Source organism: Triturus cristatus, chromosome 3_2, assembly GCF_964204655.1.
Source record: "Triturus cristatus chromosome 3_2, aTriCri1.1, whole genome shotgun sequence".
NCBI lineage: Eukaryota > Metazoa > Chordata > Amphibia > Caudata > Salamandridae > Triturus > Triturus cristatus.
Genome location: NC_140584.1, coordinates 989,183,610 through 989,202,884, shown reverse-complemented (window position 1 = coordinate 989,202,884; position 19,275 = coordinate 989,183,610). Strand labels below are relative to the sequence as shown.

Sequence of the window (19,275 nt, the reverse complement as noted above, 5' to 3'; positions counted from 1 at the left end):
GCCATCATCTGCACAAACTAAAGTGGAGTATCCCGTATGGGGAATTGCTTGGGGCCAAGCAAAACAGCAGCGCAGTGCAGTACAGGCTTTCCTTTAAGAAGAGGGATGCATGACAACCAGATTCAGAGCCAGAAGCTACTCCAGAAGATTCTCAAAGCTGCAAATAAGGTCGCTTAGGTAACAAGAGAAAGCTTGTTGACCAAAAAAGAGAAGAAACAGGTCCCACGTGTGGTCAAACTCATTACCACTATTAGTAGTGAGTGTGCGGCCCTCAAAATGACCCTGTTGTTGGGCGTACAGTGCCCGCTCATCCCTTGGTCACATACCATGTAAATATTAATCCTTGCGGGACTTTCTGGCACCTAGCTACACTAACACGAGAAGACAAGTGAGGTTGGTTACAAGAACAAAATGGGTTCGAAGAGTGTGGCAAGTGCAAAGCTTGTACAGGGAGTAGAAATCCGAAAGAGCATCAGCTATCCACGGATAAGACAAGCCACATAAATAAGTTCATAACCTGTGGGAGTGATTACTGTGTTTTATTTTGCTATGTCCATGTGGTTATAGGTATGTTGGCAGTAGTATCTGCTCTGTGAATAAAAGAGTTCTGGAACATTACAGAGCTATCAAAAATGTTGATGTGAATTACCCTGTTGCGAGGCACTGGGCAAAAGTTCACAATCAGAATGGTAATCGGATGTCATATTTTGCTATTGACAGGGTAATAAAGATTGCACAAGGCGGGGAGAGGGAGAAGAGGCTCAGACTGTTGGAATTTGAATACATTATTCTGCTTGGGAGTAAATCCCCGGGATCCCTCAATGAGGATGAGGAACTACATGTTCATTTCGGCTGATATGGCATTATGCGTTTTCAACTTCAGCATCATCTGTAATCATAGCTAGGCAGACTTAGTATCTCTCACTAACACTAATCCCCGTTCCATTAAAATACTCGTACTACTTTTTGCTTGCACCTTTTTATTTTCCCAGTAGTGTAGGACACAGTAGTGTTGCCATTTTTATTTGGGTGAGCCTTTGACTTTTTCAGTTGTCAAGAGATATGATGCAAGATTTGTGGAGTGTTCACAGCAGAATAATCTTTCTTTAGTTTTTTTGTTAATCAGACATGCAATTTGACCTTTTAAGCAGACAACAGCCCACGCAGAATGTCTCTCAACAGCCGTTTCTCTGCCGTGTTGGCGTGACATGAACTTGGCAGCAACGCAGTTGTAATTTATACAGCGACCCACTTGGGATTTTAAATATTGAAAGGAATTAACAGCACAACCTACTATAGGGTTATTAAATACTGCAAAGATCATCATGCATTGTTAAAGACACGCCCGTTTTATATGGACTATGAGAAGGGCTGAGACCAGCCGAACCGCGTCAGGACGGACATCGTATTGTGAAAATAAAAGATTGCTTGACTTGCCTGGAGTGCCCACCTCTGCTCTTTTTCGAAAAGAGACGCACAAACCTTGCGTGCGCGCACATACACCTCGCGCACACACACCTCGCACACCGCTCGCGCGCTCTCTCTCTCTCGCTCTCTCTCTCTCTCGCTCTCTCTCTCTCGCTCTCTCTCTCTCGCTCTCTCTCTCTCGCGCTCTCTCTCTCGCGCTCTCTCTCTCGCGCTCTCTCTCGCGCTCTCTCTCGCGCTCTCTCTCGCGCTCTCTCTCGCGCTCTCTCTCGCGCTCTCTCTCGCGCTCTCTCTCGCGCTCTCTCTCGCGCTCTCTCTCTCGCGCTCTCTCTCTCTCGCGCTCTCTCTCTCGCGCTCTCTCTCTCGCGCTCTCTCTCTCGCGCTCTCTCTCTCGCGCTCTCTCTCTCGCGCTCTCTCTCTCTCGCGCGCTCTCTCTCTCGCGCTCTCTCTCTCGCGCTCTCTCTCGCGCGCTCTCTCTCTCTCGCGCTCTCTCTCTCTCGCGCTCTCTCTCTCGCGCTCTCTCTCTCTCGCGCTCTCTCTCTCGCGCGCTCTCTCTCTCGCGTGCTCTCTCTCTCGCGTGCTCTCTCTCTCGCGTGCTCTCTCTCTCGCGCGCTCTCTCTCTCGCGCGCTCTCTCTCTCGCGCGCTCTCTCTCTCGCGCGCTCTCTCTCTCGCGTGCTCTCTCTCTCGCCCTCTCTCTCTCGCGTGCTCTCTCTCTCGCGTGCTCTCTCTCTCGCGTGCTCTCTCGCGTGCTCTCTCTCTCGCCCTCTCTCTCGCCCTCTCGCCCTCTCGCCCTCTCTCTCTCTCGCCCTCTCGCCCTCTCTCTCTCTCGCCCTCTCGCCCTCTCTCTCTCTCGCCCTCTCGCCCTCTCTCTCTCTCGCCCTCTCTCTCTCTCGCCCTCTCTCTCTCTCGCCCTCTCTCTCGCCCTCTCTCTCTCTCGCCCTCTCTCTCGCCCTCTCTCTCTCTCTCGCCCTCTCTCTCTCTCTCGCCCTCTCTCTCTCTCTCGCCCTCTCTCTCTCTCTCGCCCTCTCTCTCTCTCTCGCCCTCTCTCTCTCTCTCGCCCTCGCTCTCCCTCTCGCTCTCTCTCGCCCTCTCGCTCTCTCTCGCCCTCGCTCTCTCTCTCGCCCTCGCTCTCTCTCTCGCTCTCGCTCTCTCGCCCCCTCTCTCTCTCGCCCCCTCTCTCTCTCGCCCCCTCTCTCTCTCTCGCCCCCTCTCTCTCTCTCGCCCTCGCTCTCTCTCTCGCCCTCGCTCTCTCTCGCCCTCGCTCTCTCACGCCCTCGCTCTCTCTCTCGCCCTCGCTCTCTCTCTCGCCCTCGCTCTCTCTCTCGCCCTCGCTCTCTCTCGCCCTCTCGCTCTCTCTCCCTCGCCCTCGCTCTCTCTCTCGCCCTCTCGCTCTCTCTCTCTCGCCCCCGCTCTCTCTCTCTCGCCCTCGCACGCCCTTGCTCTCTCTCTCTCTCGCCCTCTCTCGCCCCCTCTCTCTCGCGCGCGCTCTGGCTCTCTCTCGCGCGCGCTCTGGCTCTCTCTCGCGCGCGCTCTGGCTCTCTCTCTCGCGCGCGCTCTGGCTCTCTCTCTCGCGCGCGCTCTGGCTCTCTCTCTCGCGCGCGCTCTGGCTCTCTCTCTCGCGCGCGCTCTGGCTCTCTCTCTCGCGCGCGCTCTGGCTCTCTCTCTCGCGCGCGCTCTGGCTCTCTCTCTCGCGCGCGCTCTGGCTCTCTCTCTCGCGCGCGCTCTGGCTCTCTCTCTCGCGCGCGCTCTGGCTCTCTCTCGCGCGCTGGCTCTGGCTCTCTCTCGCGCGCTGGCTCTGGCTCTCTCTCGCGCGCTGGCTCTGGCTCTCTCTCGCGCGCTGGCTCTGGCTCTCTCGTGCGCGCTGGCTCTGGCTCTCTCTCGCGCGCGCTCTGGCTCTCTCGTGCGCGCTGGCTCTGGCTCTCTCTCTCTCGCGCTCTCTCTCTCGCTCTCTCTCGCGCGCTCTCTCTCTCGCTCTTTCTCGCGCGCTCGCTCTCTCGCGCTTTCTCTCTCGCGCTCTCTCTCTCGCGCTTTCTCTCTCGCGCTCTCTCTCGCGCTCTGGCTCTGGCTCTCTCTCTCGCGCGCTCTGGCTCTGGCTCTCTCTCTCGCGCGCTCTGGCTCTCTCTCTCGCGCGCTCTGGCTCTGGCTCTCTCTCTCGCGCTCTGGCTCTCTCTCTCGCGCTCTGGCTCTCTCTCTCGCGCTGGCTCTGGCTCTCTCTCTCTCTCTCTCTCTCGCGCGCGCTCTGGCTCTGTCTCTCTCTCTCTCTCGCGCGCGCTCTGGCTCTGTCTCTCTCTCGCGCTGGCTCTGGCTCTCTCTCTCTCTCTCGCGCGCGCTCTGGCGCTGGCTCTGTCTCTCTCGCGCTGGCTCTGGCGCTCTGGCTCGCGCGCGCTTTGGCTCTGGCTCGCGCGCGCTTTGGCTCGCGCGCGCTTTGGCTCTGGCTCGCGCGCGCTCTGGCGCGCTCTGGCGCGCGCGCTCTGGCTCTGGCTCGCGCGCTCTGGTTCTGGCTCGCGCGCTCTGGTTCTGGCTCGCGCGCTCTGGCTCTGGCTCGCGTGCTCTGGCTCTGGCTCGCGCGCTCTGGCTCTGGCTCGCGCGCTGGCTCTGGCTCTGGCTCTCTCTCTCTCGCGCTGGCTCTGGCTCTCTCTCTCTCTCTCTCTCTCTCTCTCTCTCTCTCTCTCTCGCGCGCGCGCTCTGGCTCTGTCTCTGTCTCTCGCGCTGGCTCTGGCTCTGGCTCTGTCTCTCGCGCTGGCTCTGGCTCGCTCTCTCTCTCTCTCTCTCTCTCTCTCTCTCGCGCGCGCTCTGGCTCTGTCTCTCTCTCTCTCTCTCTCGCGCGCGCTCGCTCTGGCTCTGGCGCTCTGGCTCGCGCGCGCTTTGGCTCTGGCTCGCGCGCGCTTTGGCTCTGGCTCGCGCGCGCTTTGGCTCTGGCTCGCGCGCGCTTTGGCTCTGGCTCTGGCGCGCGCTCTGGCTCTGGCGCGCGCTGGCTCTGGCGCGCGCGCGCTCTGGCTCTGGCGCGCGCGCGCTCTGGCTCTGGCGCGCGCGCGCTCTGGCTCTGGCTCTGGCGCGCTCTGGCTCTGGCGCGCTCTGGCTCTGGCGCGCGCGCGCTCTGGCTCTGGCTCGCGCGCTCTGGCTCTGGCTCGCGCGCGCGCGCTCTGGCTCTGGCTCGCGCGCTCTGGCTCGCGCGCTCTGGCTCGCGCGCTCTGGCTCGCGCGCTCTGGCTCGCGCGCTCTGGCTCGCGCGCTCTGGCTCGCGCTCTGGCTCTGGCTCGCGCGCTCTGGCTCGCGCGCTCTGGCTCGCGCTCTGGCTCTGGCTCGCGCGCTCTGGCTCGCGCGCTCTGGCTCGCGCTCTGGCTCTGGCTCGCGCGCTCTGGCTCGCGCTCTGGCTCGCGCTCTGGCTCTGGCTCGCGCGCTCTGGCTCGCGCGCTCTGGCTCGCGCTCTGGCTCTGGCTCGCGCGCTCTGGCTCTGGCTCGCTCGCGCGCTCTGGCTCGCGCGCTCTGGCTCTGGCTCGCGCGCTCTGGCTCTGGCTCGCGCGCTCTGGCTCTGGCTCTGGCGCGCGCGCGCGCGCTCTGGCTCTGGCTCTGGCGCGCGCGCGCTCTGGCTCTGGCTCTGGCGCGCGCGCGCTCTGGCTCTGGCGCGCGCGCGCTCTGGCTCTGGCGCGCGCGCGCTCTGGCTCTGGCTCTCTCTCTCGCGCTCTGGCTCTGGCTCTCTCTCTCTCGCGCTCTGGCTCTGGCTCTCTCTCTCTCGCGCTCTGGCTCTGGCTCTCTCTCTCTCGCGCTCTGGCTCTGGCTCTCTCTCTCGCGCTCTGGCTCTGGCTCTCTCTCTCGCGCTCTGGCTCTCTCTCTCGCGCGCTCTGGCTCTCTCTCTCTCGCGCTCTGGCTCTCTCTCTCTCGCGCTCTGGCTCTGGCTCTCTCTCTCGCGCTCTGGCTCTGGCTCTCTCTCTCTCGCGCGCTGGCTCTGGCTCTGGCTCTCTCTCTCTCGCGCGCTGGCTCTGGCTCTCTCTCTCGCGCGCTGGCTCTGGCTCTGGCTCTCTCTCTCGCGCGCTGGCTCTGGCTCTGGCTCTCTCTCTCTCGCGCTCTGGCTCTGGCTCTCTCTCTCGCGCTCTGGCTCTGGCTCTCTCTCTCGCGCTCTGGCTCTGGCTCTCTCTCTCTCGCGCTCTGGCTCTGGCTCTCTCTCTCGCGCTCTGGCTCTGGCTCTGGCGCGCGCGCTCTGGCTCTGGCTCTGGCGCGCGCGCTCTGGCTCTGGCTCGCGCGCGCTCTGGCTCGCGCGCGCTCTGGCTCTGGCTCGCGCGCGCTCTGGCTCTGGCTCGCGCGCGCTCTGGCTCTGGCTCGCTCGCTCGCGCGCGCTCTGGCTCTGGCTCGCTCGCTCGCGCGCGCTCTGGCTCGCTCGCTCGCGCGCGCTCTGGCTCTGGCTCGCTCGCTCGCGCGCGCTCTGGCTCTGGCTCGCTCGCTCGCGCGCGCTCTGGCTCTGGCTCTGGCTCGCGCGCGCTCTGGCTCTGGCTCTGGCTCGCGCGCGCTCTGGCTCTGGCTCTGGCTCGCGCTCTGGCTCTGGCTCTCTCTCTCGCGCTCTGGCTCTGGCTCTCTCTCTCGCGCTCTGGCTCTGGCTCTCTCTCTCGCGCTCTGGCTCTGGCTCTCTCTCTCGCGCTCTGGCTCTGGCTCTCTCTCTCGCGCTCTGGCTCTGGCTCTCTCTCTCGCGCTCTGGCTCTGGCTCTCTCGCGCGCTGGCTCTGGCTCTCTCTCTCTCGCGCGCTGGCTCTGGCTCTGGCTCTCTCTCTCTCGCGCTCTGGCTCTGGCTCTCTCTCTCTCTCGCGCTCTGGCTCTGGCTCTCTCTCTCTCTCGCGCTCTGGCTCTGGCTCTCTCTCTCTCTCGCGCTCTGGCTCTGGCTCTCTCTCTCTCGCGCTCTGGCTCTGGCTCTCTCTCTCTCGCGCTCTGGCTCTGGCTCTCTCTCTCGCGCTCTGGCTCTGGCTCTCTCTCTCGCGCTCTGGCTCTGGCTCTCTCTCGCGCTCTGGCTCTCTCTCTCGCGCTCTGGCTCTCTCTCTCGCGCTCTGGCTCTCTCTCGCGCGCTCTGGCTCTGGCGCGCGCGCTCTGGCTCGCGCGCGCTCTGGCTCTGGCTCGCGCGCTCTGGCTCTGGCTCGCGCGCTCTGGCTCTGGCTCGCGCGCTCTGGCTCTGGCTCGCGCGCTCTGGCTCTGGCTCGCGCGCTCTAGCTCTGGCTCGCGCGCTCTAGCTCTGGCTCGCGCGCTCTGGCGTGCGCTCTGGCTCTGGCTCGCGCGCTCTGGCTCGCGCGCTCTGGCGCGCGCGCTCTGGCTCGCGCGCTCTGGCGCGCGCGCTCTGGCTCGCGCGCTCTGGCGCGCGCGCTCTGGCTCGCGCGCTCTGGCGCGCGCGCTCTGGCTCGCGCGCTCTGGCTCGCGCGCTCTGGCTCGCGCGCTCTGGCTCGCGCGCTCTGGCTCGCGCGCTCTGGCTCGCGCGCGCTCTGGCTCTGGCTCGCGCGCGCTCTGGCTCTGGCTCGCGCGCTCTCTGGCTCTGGCTCGCGCTGGCTCGCGCTCTGGCTCGCGCGCGCTCTGGCTCTGGCTCGCGCGCGCTCTGGCTCTGGCTCGCGCGCGCTCTGGCTCTGGCTCGCGCGCGCTCTGGCTCTGGCTCGCGCGCGCTCTGGCTCTGGCTCGCGCGCGCTCTGGCTCTGGCTCGCGCGCGCTCTGGCTCTGGCTCGCGCGCGCTCTGGCTCGCGCTGGCTCGCGCGCGCTCTGGCTCTGGCTCGCGCGCGCTCTGGCTCTGGCTCGCGCGCGCTCTGGCTCTGGCTCGCGCGCGCTCTGGCTCTGGCTCGCGCGCGCTCTGGCTCTGGCTCGCGCGCGCTCTGGCTCTGGCTCGCGCGCGCTCTGGCTCTGGCTCGCGCGCGCTCTGGCTCTGGCTCGCTCTGGCTCTGGCTCGCTCTGGCTCTGGCTCTGGCTCTGGCTCGCGCGCGCTCTGGCTCGCGCGCGCTCTGGCTCGCGCGCGCTCTGGCTCTGGCTCTGGCTCTGGCTCGCGCGCGCTCTGGCTCGCGCGCGCTCTGGCTCTGGCTCTGGCTCTGGCTCGCGCGCGCTCTGGCTCGCGCGCGCTCTGGCTCTGGCTCGCGCGCGCTCTGGCTCGCGCGCGCTCTGGCTCTGGCTCGCGCGCGCTCTGGCTCTGGCTCGCGCGCGCGCGCGCTCTGGCTCTGGCTCGCGCTGGCTCGCGCTCTGGCTCGCGCGCGCTCTGGCTCTGGCTCGCGCGCGCTCTGGCTCTGGCTCGCGCGCGCTCTGGCTCTGGCTCGCGCGCGCTCTGGCTCTGGCTCGCGCGCGCTCTGGCTCTGGCTCTGGCTCGCGCGCGCTCTGGCTCTGGCTCGCGCGCGCTCTGGCTCTGGCTCGCGCGCGCTCTGGCTCTGGCTCGCGCGCGCTCTGGCTCTGGCTCGCGCGCGCTCTGGCTCTGGCTCGCGCGCGCTCTGGCTCTGGCTCGCGCGCGCTCTGGCTCTGGCTCGCGCGCGCTCTGGCTCGCGCTGGCTCGCGCGCGCTCTGGCTCTGGCTCGCGCGCGCTCTGGCTCTGGCTCGCGCGCGCTCTGGCTCTGGCTCGCGCGCGCTCTGGCTCTGGCTCGCGCGCGCTCTGGCTCTGGCTCGCGCGCGCTCTGGCTCTGGCTCGCGCGCGCTCTGGCTCTGGCTCGCGCGCGCTCTGGCTCTGGCTCGCGCGCGCTCTGGCTCTGGCTCGCTCTGGCTCTGGCTCTGGCTCTGGCTCGCGCGCGCTCTGGCTCGCGCGCGCTCTGGCTCGCGCGCGCTCTGGCTCGCGCGCGCTCTGGCTCGCGCGCGCTCGCTCTGGCTCGCGCGCGCTCTGGCTCTGGCGCGCGCTCTGGCTCTGGCTCGCGCGCGCTCTGGCTCTGGCTCGCGCGCGCTCTGGCTCTGGCTCGCGCGCGCGCGCGCTCTGGCTCTGGCTCGCGCGCGCGCTCTGGCTCTGGCTCTGGCGCACGCGCGCGCGCTCTGGCTCTGGCTCTGGCGCGCGCGCTCTGGCTCTGGCTCTGGCGCACGCGCGCGCGCGCTCTGGCTCTGGCTCTGGCGCGCGCGCGCGCGCGCTCTGGCTCTGGCTCTGGCGCGCGCGCGCTCTGGCTCTGGCTCTGGCTCTGGCGCGCGCGCGCTCTGGCTCTGGCTCTGGCGCGCGCGCGCTCTGGCTCTGGCTCTGGCTCTGGCTCGCGCGCGCTCTGGCTCGCGCGCGCTCTGGCTCTGGCTCGCGCGCGCTCTGGCTCGCGCGCGCTCTGGCTCTGGCTCGCGCGCGCGCTCGGGCTCGCGCGCGCTCTGGCTCTGGCTCGCGCGCGCGCTCGGGCTCGCGCGCGCTCTGGCTCTGGCTCGCGCGCGCGCTCGGGCTCGCGCGCGCTCTGGCTCTGGCTCGCGCGCGCTCTGGCTCTGGCTCGCGCGCGCTCTGGCTCTGGCTCGCTCTGGCTCTGGCTCTGGCTCTGGCTCGCGCGCGCTCTGGCTCGCGCGCGCTCTGGCTCGCGCGCGCTCTGGCTCGCGCGCGCTCTGGCTCGCGCGCGCTCTGGCTCGCGCGCGCTCTGGCTCGCGCGCGCTCGCTCTGGCTCGCGCGCGCTCTGGCTCTGGCGCGCGCTCTGGCTCTGGCTCGCGCGCGCTCTGGCTCTGGCTCGCGCGCGCGCGCGCTCTGGCTCTGGCTCGCGCGCGCGCTCTGGCTCTGGCTCTGGCGCACGCGCGCGCGCTCTGGCTCTGGCTCGCGCGCGCGCTCTGGCTCTGGCTCTGGCGCACGCGCGCGCGCTCTGGCTCTGGCTCTGGCGCGCGCGCTCTGGCTCTGGCTCTGGCGCACGCGCGCGCGCGCTCTGGCTCTGGCTCTGGCGCGCGCGCGCGCGCGCTCTGGCTCTGGCTCTGGCGCGCGCGCGCTCTGGCTCTGGCTCTGGCTCTGGCGCGCGCGCGCTCTGGCTCTGGCTCTGGCGCGCGCGCGCTCTGGCTCTGGCTCTGGCTCTGGCTCGCGCGCGCGCTCGGGCTCGCGCGCGCTCTGGCTCTGGCTCGCGCGCGCGCTCGGGCTCGCGCGCGCTCTGGCTCTGGCTCGCGCGCGCGCTCGGGCTCTGGCTCTGGCTCTGGCTCGGGCTCTCTCTCTCTCTCGGGCTCTCTCTCTCTCTCGGGCTCTCTCTCTCTCTCGGGCTCTCTCTCTCTCTCGGGCTCGCTCTTGGGCTCTGTCTCTCCTCTCTACACCCACACCCCCCGCTCCCAGACATAATGCTTGGCTGTGTGAGGATGTACTGCCTAAAGATCAAATCTGTCCGATCAGCGGCACTGCAAAGTCCGATCTAAGATTGTATTGTGAATGAGATAGTTTCACTGCTTCCTTCGCATTTCCTGAGGGGCATAGCTTAGTGTATTCAGGATATGTGAATATCAAATTTTCTAACAAAAAAAACAGTGGGCTGGACGGGTGCGATGACTAAGGTTCGGGATAAGCTGTTTCCATGAAGAACAGGGTCGGAACTGATTTGCATTAAGTGGGCCTCTATCTATAATGGCACAATGAGTAAAAAACACTGAGTTGGAATGCTTCCCCATGTGATTGCCACTGGTTAGACTATTTGCAGGCATTCATCCCATTACCATTTGGGTGTTTGATTGCCAGTAATATCTCTTGAAACCTGAGACTGCAACATATTTCCAAGCCTACTACTGGCAATGCTTGTGAATTCCAAAAAGTAGTACATTTGCACAGAATCATGGTGTACTTTTATGGGTGTAGATCTACTATTTTGCTTCTAAACCAATCACCACATATATTAAAATTTCTGCTTCAAGAATGAACAAGTTAAAAGCTCTTGGTGAAATGAGAAACTGGCACAAATACAGCAGACTTGACTCCGGGCCCCCAGACCCACCTACCAGGCCAAGAATGAATTTGGGGGTTCTCTTTCCCACACACTGCCCTGAAGCTATGCCCCTGCTCATCTCACTTGGGCCTCAAAGTTCTCCCCGAGACTCATGACTACGGTCCCCTACAACACAACAGTCCGGAGTCCCTGCCTTGTAATCACTTATTTTTTTTTAAATGTTTTTTGTCTGTATGCACTCTGTCTTTGCTATGCGAAGCCTTGATGGTAGCCTTGTTAAATCGGTGCATGTAGGGTGGGCTCCATATTTCTATCCTTGCCTTTTACAAATAATTTTATCAAGTAATTGATGGCCCTATGTACTAAGCCAGAGTTGTAAACCGAGATGGGTGCACCAGCAAATTAATAGGGTGTGCCGAGCTAAGGATCTGGCTTGGTTCAAAGAGTGCATGCATGTGCCAATGCTTGAAAATGTCTGACATATATATTGTGCAACAAACATAATGTAATAACATGATATACTTTTTTGAATAACCTGCAAAATCGTTTCATCTTAGTTCATCAGATTATATCACTGCGTAGTCCGACATTTATTGAAAGTGATAGTTTTAAAAATGAACTCAGAATCATTTATGGCTTGCTCCTCCAGCGACCATGTCATTAGCTAACTAAGAGGCAAGTCAGTAGTCCTGTAAACCCTTTACATGGCCTAGATTCTTATTATAGATGGAGCAACATTATAGTCTATCAAATCAAACATAACCGGCGCTTGTACTGTGCAGATTCTGAACTAGAGCCTTTTTAGGCGCTCCCGTATGTGACCAAGAAAATAGAGGCTCTGTGAAATAAAATATTTGCCTAGGGTGAGTCAATTTGGACAAGCAGGGAAGCTGGTAGCGATTCCAGATTATCTGCTTTCACATTCTGAAATTCCATCACCAGATACATTTGTCTCTCGCGCTTTGCTTTTGCATCAAACGTTTACGGTTTTGTCTTTCATTCTTGCAAGAAAAACCAACCCGACATAGCTGACCCAATTGTACCCCCTCATACCCAACTAAAAAAAACAGAGGATACATATATTTGGGGAGTGTCACACCCAAAACACTCCCCTTCAGCTATACACTTGCATCTCCCTTGCAAACAGGTATTAATAATGCCAATAGGTCTGGCTTTACAAGAATGTTGGTTGATAATGTAAAGCATTTCAGGTAAATAGCATAGGAATTAATATGTATTTGTGCAGAAGCACAGAACTGTAGAATAATATTGGTGTAGGTTAAAAGGAAGGTGACAGTTGCACTGTCAAGCCAGTTCTAAAAAACCATGTATGTTAATGACTGCCCTCCTCGCATCTGTGCTCCTGCCAGAGGAAAAAAAACATATTTATCTAAGACACTTTAACAGCATTTTAATCAAGTGTGTGCCCCTGAAACTTCAAGCAGCTGGATAAATAAACAAAATGATCCTAACTATGTGGAGAGCAAGTACATTGTTTTGTGTGAAAACGCACAACTTCTGCCTAATCAAAACATGTACTCCTGGCTCCCAACATGTGGGAGGAGCCAAAGGCCCTTTAGTGATGCGCACATAATTGTCTGGCAACAGCTGCTGTATCAAGCCAGACCATAAAGGCTACTATTGCTTTGGCGGCATTAGCGTGAAGAGCGGGAAGGGCTCTAGAAGTCATTGGACAAAATGTAGGTTTTTGGCAGTGCTGCCTTTGTCCCTTTTCCTTCCGCTGTGACTGGTGCACTTGTGTCTCCGAAACTATGGTATCTGTGAGCCTTCTGTTCTTTTGTGCTGCCATCACTATCCTGGTCAAAGATCTGGATACCCTGTCACTGACTCTTGGTTTTAGGTCGAGCCTAGGGGCAGCGCGCATGCGCTGCTTGCTCTGCGAGGCATGCTGCATTGGAGTATGCTATTGTAGCCCCGCCCACACTCCCCCATATTTGTCATTGGCTTATGTCATTGCCCTTTGTAAATGCTGGCTTCTGATTCGTACATAGGCTTTTTAGTGCCTCCTTAGTACCACTTGTCACCACCTTGTCTTCATTTGTAACCTCCCATGAGGACTGGCCCTTTTACTTTGGTTGTTACAAAGTCTGCTTTATAAGTTGGTGAGAACTATTTTCTTTAATGCTCTTCCCCTATTCCACCCACGATATCGGAGCACCCACCCGCTTTTTTTAATTAATAGTAATATATTTTTATTCAAATGACAGCATGGTCCACTTTATAGTGGCCGCACTTATTTAATTATTTAATATACAGCACGGTCCGCATTCACTTTAGCGGCAGCGCCTATTTAATCTTTTACCAGCGCGGGTCGCTTTCACCTTAGCGGCCGTGCTACAGAGCTTTTGAAATTACTTACTTTTCAATGCCAATAGCTTAAACGCTCGCAAATGCGAGACCTATTACAGTGAAAATGCTTGTTACTGCTTGCCAATCCGGCATGCACCCGATTGGATAAGTCCATGTTCAGCCTAAATCTGGCATTCTGTCAGAGGCCGAAGTGGGCGGGATCGGTGGGACACAATGTGCCCATACTTTTTTGATTTACGAAAAACCGTTCCCCAACTTTTTGTAAATAGATAACCATCCCGGGACAGTTAATTCTGATAGAGTTTAAGTGCTTAAGCTGAAGTGTAATTCACTGAGTTTCTTGTGCTGTGAAACCGAAGCCTGGCAGACAGCTGCCTTCTTACCAGGGTGCCTGCTTGCCTGAAAGAAATGTAAATGTGCGCAGTGAGTTAATTTGCAAATGCAGAGGGTAATTTGCAAATGTAAAGGATGCTTGGGAGCCAGGTACAGCCTTTAATTGAGTGAATCACTCGAAGCTTTGTGATGACAAAGATTTGTTGTTTTTGATTGGTAGTGCAGTGTTAATAACGGAGTTGTGAAGTGCGTGCTTTTAATTCTAATTCCCTGACGAGGCGTTGAAGGGACAGTTTTGTAAAAAAAAAAAAAAATTGCCCTATGTACAGTCTGAGTATTAATAAAATCTGTATTTTGGAAGCACATTTTTATCTTAAACCTTTTTGTGCAGCAGTCTATATTATACTGTGTGTACTGCAAGTTTAACATATTTACTTACATATTCACAGTGCTTTCAGTCACAATATGTGACTTCGTAGCACTAAAAATACACCAGTCCATGTTCTCCCCTGCACTGTCCAAGATTGAGTTCCGCGACTGTCTGGTTACACACAGATCTCTGCAGTGCACTAACAGATTTCATAATGTAGTATAGTGCATTTCACACTGAGTAACAACTTTTTTAATGCATTTTTATTTAAGCTGCATATTATTTTGTGGTACTGTCCTACTGTGAAAGACCCCAAAAACGTACAGAATATTCGAATTTTTTAGCCACACATCAAACCGTGCCCCCACACTCACTGACCCACCCCCTTTGCATGCAGCATCGCATTTCCCGTACTACTTTTAATGCGCTTTGACTGCTGCATTCTGTCTATATGCCAGCTGCATTTTCTTGCACAGCCCGTACAGTTCCAATGGCAAGCTTTAGACCCAGTATATAGCCGCAAGCTGCCACAAGATGTGTTTTTGTGACCACTATGTCCTCCTCGTGCATGTACATCAGCCGAAACCACCAAAGACATGTAAAACTGACATGTGGTGTCTAGCCTTATTTATTATTGAACAAACATGTGCTCCTTGCGTCTAATTTTAACATGCTCGTTGGATGCTGTTATTGCCAAAGATTGGTGGAAGTATAATTAGCTACGGATTTGAGTAGAAGTGTTAAGTTGGACAACTATTGCATTCATGGTAATTTTTTGAAAATAAGTCCCATTTAATTTACCAAGTCCTGGACAGACTCAGCAGTCAATTTATTTTGTACGATTTGTGTTACGTGTATATGATTTATGCAGACCTTTACCTGCTGCAGTAAGCATAGGCTGTTAAACTTTCCAAGCCTCCTGGTTATAGAATCCTCAACTGGAGAAATTTGACTTCAGTTACCTCGCATTAGTTTCTGATTCCTTACTTGTCATAAGGATTGGTGGGTTGTCCTCTAGACCCTCGGCCACACAGAACTGGCCTAATGGTGCTTGTCCAAGGGGGCACCAACAGTGCAAGAGTAACTTGCTCAATTTCAGTTAATATTTTTATTAGCTATGGCATGCGAGCAGTTTTATAGTTGCATCAAAAAATCCCAGGAAATGCAGATGAAAAAATGGAAAGGATGTGAATGAAATCTTGACATTGAGCATCAACATCCTTTAGTCTTAAATTTCTCAGATTACCTGTCGACTGAGCCTATGTCTTGCCAAACTGCAACAAGTTAATGTGTTTTGTAAGTAGCGTGACCAAAGACCAGAACGAGTAGGAGTTAAGATAGACTAACTTCCCAATGTGAATAAACCGTATTAGTGGCAGAACGTTTTCAGCAGAAGTTTACTCATACAAATAGGAAACAAGATGACCCTATAAAGGGAGTGAAGGCTGGAAGGCTCCTTTATTACCCTGTAATGAATAAAAAACAAATAGACCTGCTCACCAGAGAATGCAGAATTAAAAGAAGTTAAATGAAACCTGTCTTGGAGGAACCTAGTCGAAAAAGTGTACTGCATAAGTAGTATAACGTTGGAGACTTAATATGTTAAGGATTGCACAGGGACTAAACTCACTGTTTCTCTTACAGGTGTTACTTGGGGGTGCTTTTTTTGTAGACGAGATCGATCATTAATCTGTGGTGCTTTTGTACGAAGCTTGGGTGAACTATGAACTGGTTTCTAAAATTCTTTTTCGCTTAACATGTTTTTTTCTTTCTTGCCTTTCACAGAGCTTAACAAAAATCCAGTCGAAGGATTTTCAGCAGGATTAATAGATGACAATGATCTTTACCGATGGGAAGTACTTATTATTGGCCCACCAGATACTTTATAGTAAGTATTGGTAGCATCTCCTAATTTAAATTGCATGACCTCTTCTATGTTATATGCCAATTTTTTTTTCTTTTTCGGAGAGTAAGACTAGAAAGTTACAGTTCAAGGCGCTGTGTATTACTTGCATCGAAATCCTGTACTCTCCTGGCACCTTGTACCTGGCGTTTTCTGAACACTTTTACCCATCCAGTTATTTAGTCGTTGCTTGCTTGACAGTTTGGACTAGTTGTGCACTTGTTTACTACCATTAGTTTATTTTAAAATGTATTTAGCTGGACTATTTCTATGGTGCGTTCGGAGCTAGTCGACCTTGCGCTCCCATGTTTTAATTAGCATCATTTTAAAGTTGTCTGTTATCACCTCTTGGACACTGCACTTTCCATATCGTGCACTCATTTATAATGCTGGTTGTGTTTCTTATCCTGTGCCTTTCAATTCTTATATACTCCCGGCAAAGGTTAACGGAGCTCGACCATAATGGTGAGAGCATGACTAATTGTACTAAAATGACTTTCAATCCTACTCCAAAAAAGCAGTAACTGTAAATTTCATTTTGGTTCCTTCCACAACCCCTCGCAAATTAAGGCTGTATACACTTTCCCCTAATACGGCATCCAATAATATAAAGCAAGTTCGCTTGATTTCGGAATGCGGGTAAAAAGCGATCTCTTGCTTTTAACTCAATACTAGCTCTTTGGTAAAAAATCGTAGTGAAGTTGAGTAATTTATACAGTCAGATAAACCCAGAGTTTTATTTCTTATTGAAACCTGGTAAGAGACTTCTGGCTCAGATCTAATTATGCTATTCCAACAGTATTATCTATTTGTAGACAAGAGTGCCCTAAAAAAGTAGGTGGCAGTCTGGCAATTTTGTAGGACATTTTTACATATTCCCTCTCTAAACTGGAGTTGTCATTTTTTGTGTTTTTGGGTGTACTAATCCACTGCCACCCTCAACCCAGAGGCAAGAAGCAAATGTTGGCAAAGCTTTAGCTTGAACTATTTCTACACAGGCCCAATCTATCTATTTTGGTTGACCTGAATTTTCACTTTGACAATAGTATCAAAAAAGACACATTTGCAATCGTTGAGATGTTTGCGACTTGTAGATTCATTCAGCTTGTAGGGGGCCCTACCCATATGGCAGACACACTGGATGCTATTTTTTCAAATAATCAGGTCCTGCAGATAGGTTCTACTCTTACTGTTTTATGGTCTGATCCCCTAGCTGTGGCTTTCTGTATTTGGGATCCAGCTTAAACTAATAAATGCATACCACCAGGCTCCATCAGGTAAATGCCCATTACCACATCTTTCACCCCGCATACCATCCCCCCCGCATACTATTATTTTTTTAAGTTTCAGAAGGGTTTATTAATAAAAATAAGGGTGTCAACACAAGTTCATAACATTAAATGCATTGCATACAAGAGGAAACACTGCAAAAAATTACTGCAATATAGTTATAAGGATCGGGCTCAAAGATAAAAAGTAAGATAAAATGTTATACAAAAATCATAAATGGTAGAATATCAAACATATTTGGAACACATTAGGGGGTCAAGGAGGCTTTGAAACTTCTTGTTGAAATGGCTGCAATCGAAAAGAACGACTAGCACATATGTCGATGCATTGTAACAGGTAACCACAACTCCAGTCGCTTCGTTGCCATGTTTAAAGGATATACAAAAGGTGTCCAACCTGTGGTTATGACAAACATTATACCACCACGCTTTATAAGATATTTTAGAAAAATCCTTCCAATAAGCTGTAATTTGCTGAAGTGAAACTTCTAGTAGGAAATCAATAACTTTAACATTAAGCTTGACATTTTCCCAAGAAGATGAGACTACCTAAAAAAACATGAGTGCAAGAGAAAGAAATTTTGGTTCTAAAAATCGAATTGATCTGGGACCATACTTGTTTCCAGAAATTATGCACAATAGGACAGACAAATAGCACATGAAATAAATATGCATTTGGAGAGGAATATGTCCAACAAACATCTGCTACCGCCTCAAACCTTTTACTCGGATCACTCTGTGTCAAAAGAAGTCTGTTATATACAAAAAACAATGTCTGCATGATATTAGCTGCTCTGGACGACTTACGAACTTTGATCCATATGTTATTCCATAAGGATACTGGCCAAGAGAGTGCAAGGTCATGCTCCCACTTCTCTACTACTTTGGATTTCTGCTTGACAGCACCCATATTATGTAGGTAAGTATGACAGAGGCCTTATGTGTAGTTGCTAATAAGGTGTGGAGTTGTGGAGTGAAATGAGAAGTACTGGGAAAAGTATGCATTGTAGATAACTGGGTATATGTGTCCATCACAGCTTCCTTAAGCAGGATATATTTGTGAATGATCCTCTCTGGCGCCAAGTTTTCCAGTAAAAAGGTTTATTTCTAATGAGTACGTTTTTATTATACCAAATTGTGGAATGAAGGAAGGAATCTACGCTGTTATGAGGAAATGTGGAAGAGGAAAGGAGAATTTTAGATGTTAGTTTAATTATGGGAGTGGATAAGGTTTGTGGTTTGCGTGAAAAGGAGAGATATTCCTCAAAGGAAAAGGGGGACAGAAAAAGATGTTCGGTTGTAGTCCATAAAGGGCAATCATCAGTGGGATCGCGCAACCTCAGGGAGGCTTGATGTAGAAGGAATGCTTTCTGGTACGCTGGAAAATCAGGAAAATTAACTCCACCTTCTGTCTTGGGATGTGTTAGTTTGAATAGAGACATTCGAGGTTTATTGTGCCAGAAAAAGGAGGAAAGAATGGAGTTGATTTTGTTAAAAAAATTTAGTTGGAATGGGGACCCGTATATTTGAAATAATATAAATGATTATTGGGGACATCATTTTAATTGTGTCAAGACAACCCCACCATGATAGGTAAAGGGGATGCCATTTGGCGGTTAAGTCTGAAACCTTTTGTATGCATTTATTCATACAAAGGGATATCGTATCTGAGATTGAAGGGGTAACATGCAATCCTAGGTACTTAATGTGATTGGGACTCCAGGTAAAGTTGGAGGCACTGAAATCTGATTTGAAAGTATACTTTGTTAAAGGTAAAATCTCACATTTGTCATTGTTCAGTTTGTACCCAGAAATATTAGAGTACTCACGTACTTCTGCTAGAAAAGCGGGGATTGAATCATTTGGTTGAGACAAGAAAAGTAAGATATCATCGGCATAAGCTACAAGTTTAAAATGGGAGTGTAATGTACGAAAGCCATGAATGTTGGGGTTTTGACGTAGTTTAGAGAGAAAAGGTTCCAAAGCCAAGTTCAAAAGGAAGGGGGATAAGGGACAACCTTGGCGCACACCTCTTCCTAAATCAAAAAATTGAGATACTAGACCGCTGGCACAAACAGCCGCACGGGGATAAGAGTAAAGAAGAGAAATTAAAGACGTGAATTTAGGGCCAAAACCGAACCAGTTAAGGGCATGAAACAGATAGTTCCATTCAACTCTATCGAACGCCTTTTCAGCGTCTAATGCAATCGCCACAAGAGGCTGTTTTAAATTAGGAGATTTAGATAAAACATTAAAAAGGAGTTTTGTGTTATCAGTGATGAAACGTCCTTTGACAAATCCAGATTGTTCTTTGCCCAGCAAGTCTGGTAAATATGAGTCTAATCGTATAGCTAAAGCTTTGGCAAAGATTTTGTAGTCAATATTGACCAAGGAAATGGACCTATAATTTTTGCAGTGTTTAGGATCTTTACCTTCTTTGGGTATAAGGCAAATGTGTGCTTCTGAGAAAGAACCTGAAGAGCCGCCTGATGTCTTAAAAGAGTCAGTGAGGGAGTACAATTTAGGCAGTACGAGTTTGGAAAAATGTAAGTAAAATTCGACCGTGAAACCATCTGGTCCTGGTGCTTTATCCTTTTTGAGGAATTGGAGGGCTTTAAACAACTCCTGTTGCGTCAAGTTCAATTTTTTGGATAGTAGAAAAAAAGTGTAATAAGGACTGGGCAGTAGGTTGAGTTTCAGAGGCATATAATGTTTTGTAAAAAAGGGAGAATTCATTCAAAATATCAGCATCTTTATACTTTTAAATCCGAGTGCGCATCATAAATAGATTCAATATTTAATTTGTGTCTGACTTTAAAGTAATTGG

General features: G+C 53.7%; 1 protein-coding gene across 2 annotated transcripts in view; it reads left to right on the top strand.

Annotated features, from left to right (window-relative positions):
* The window catches only part of UBE2G1 (ubiquitin conjugating enzyme E2 G1), a 390,881-nt gene that overhangs the window by 203,655 nt on the left and 167,951 nt on the right, over positions 1–19,275 (top strand). For both annotated transcript variants that reach the window (XM_085649585.1, XM_085649586.1), the window contains exon 2: positions 15,042–15,144. In XM_085649585.1, the coding sequence (XP_085505711.1) occupies positions 15,042–15,144 (103 nt within the window). The remainder of the gene's footprint in view (positions 1–15,041; positions 15,145–19,275) is intronic.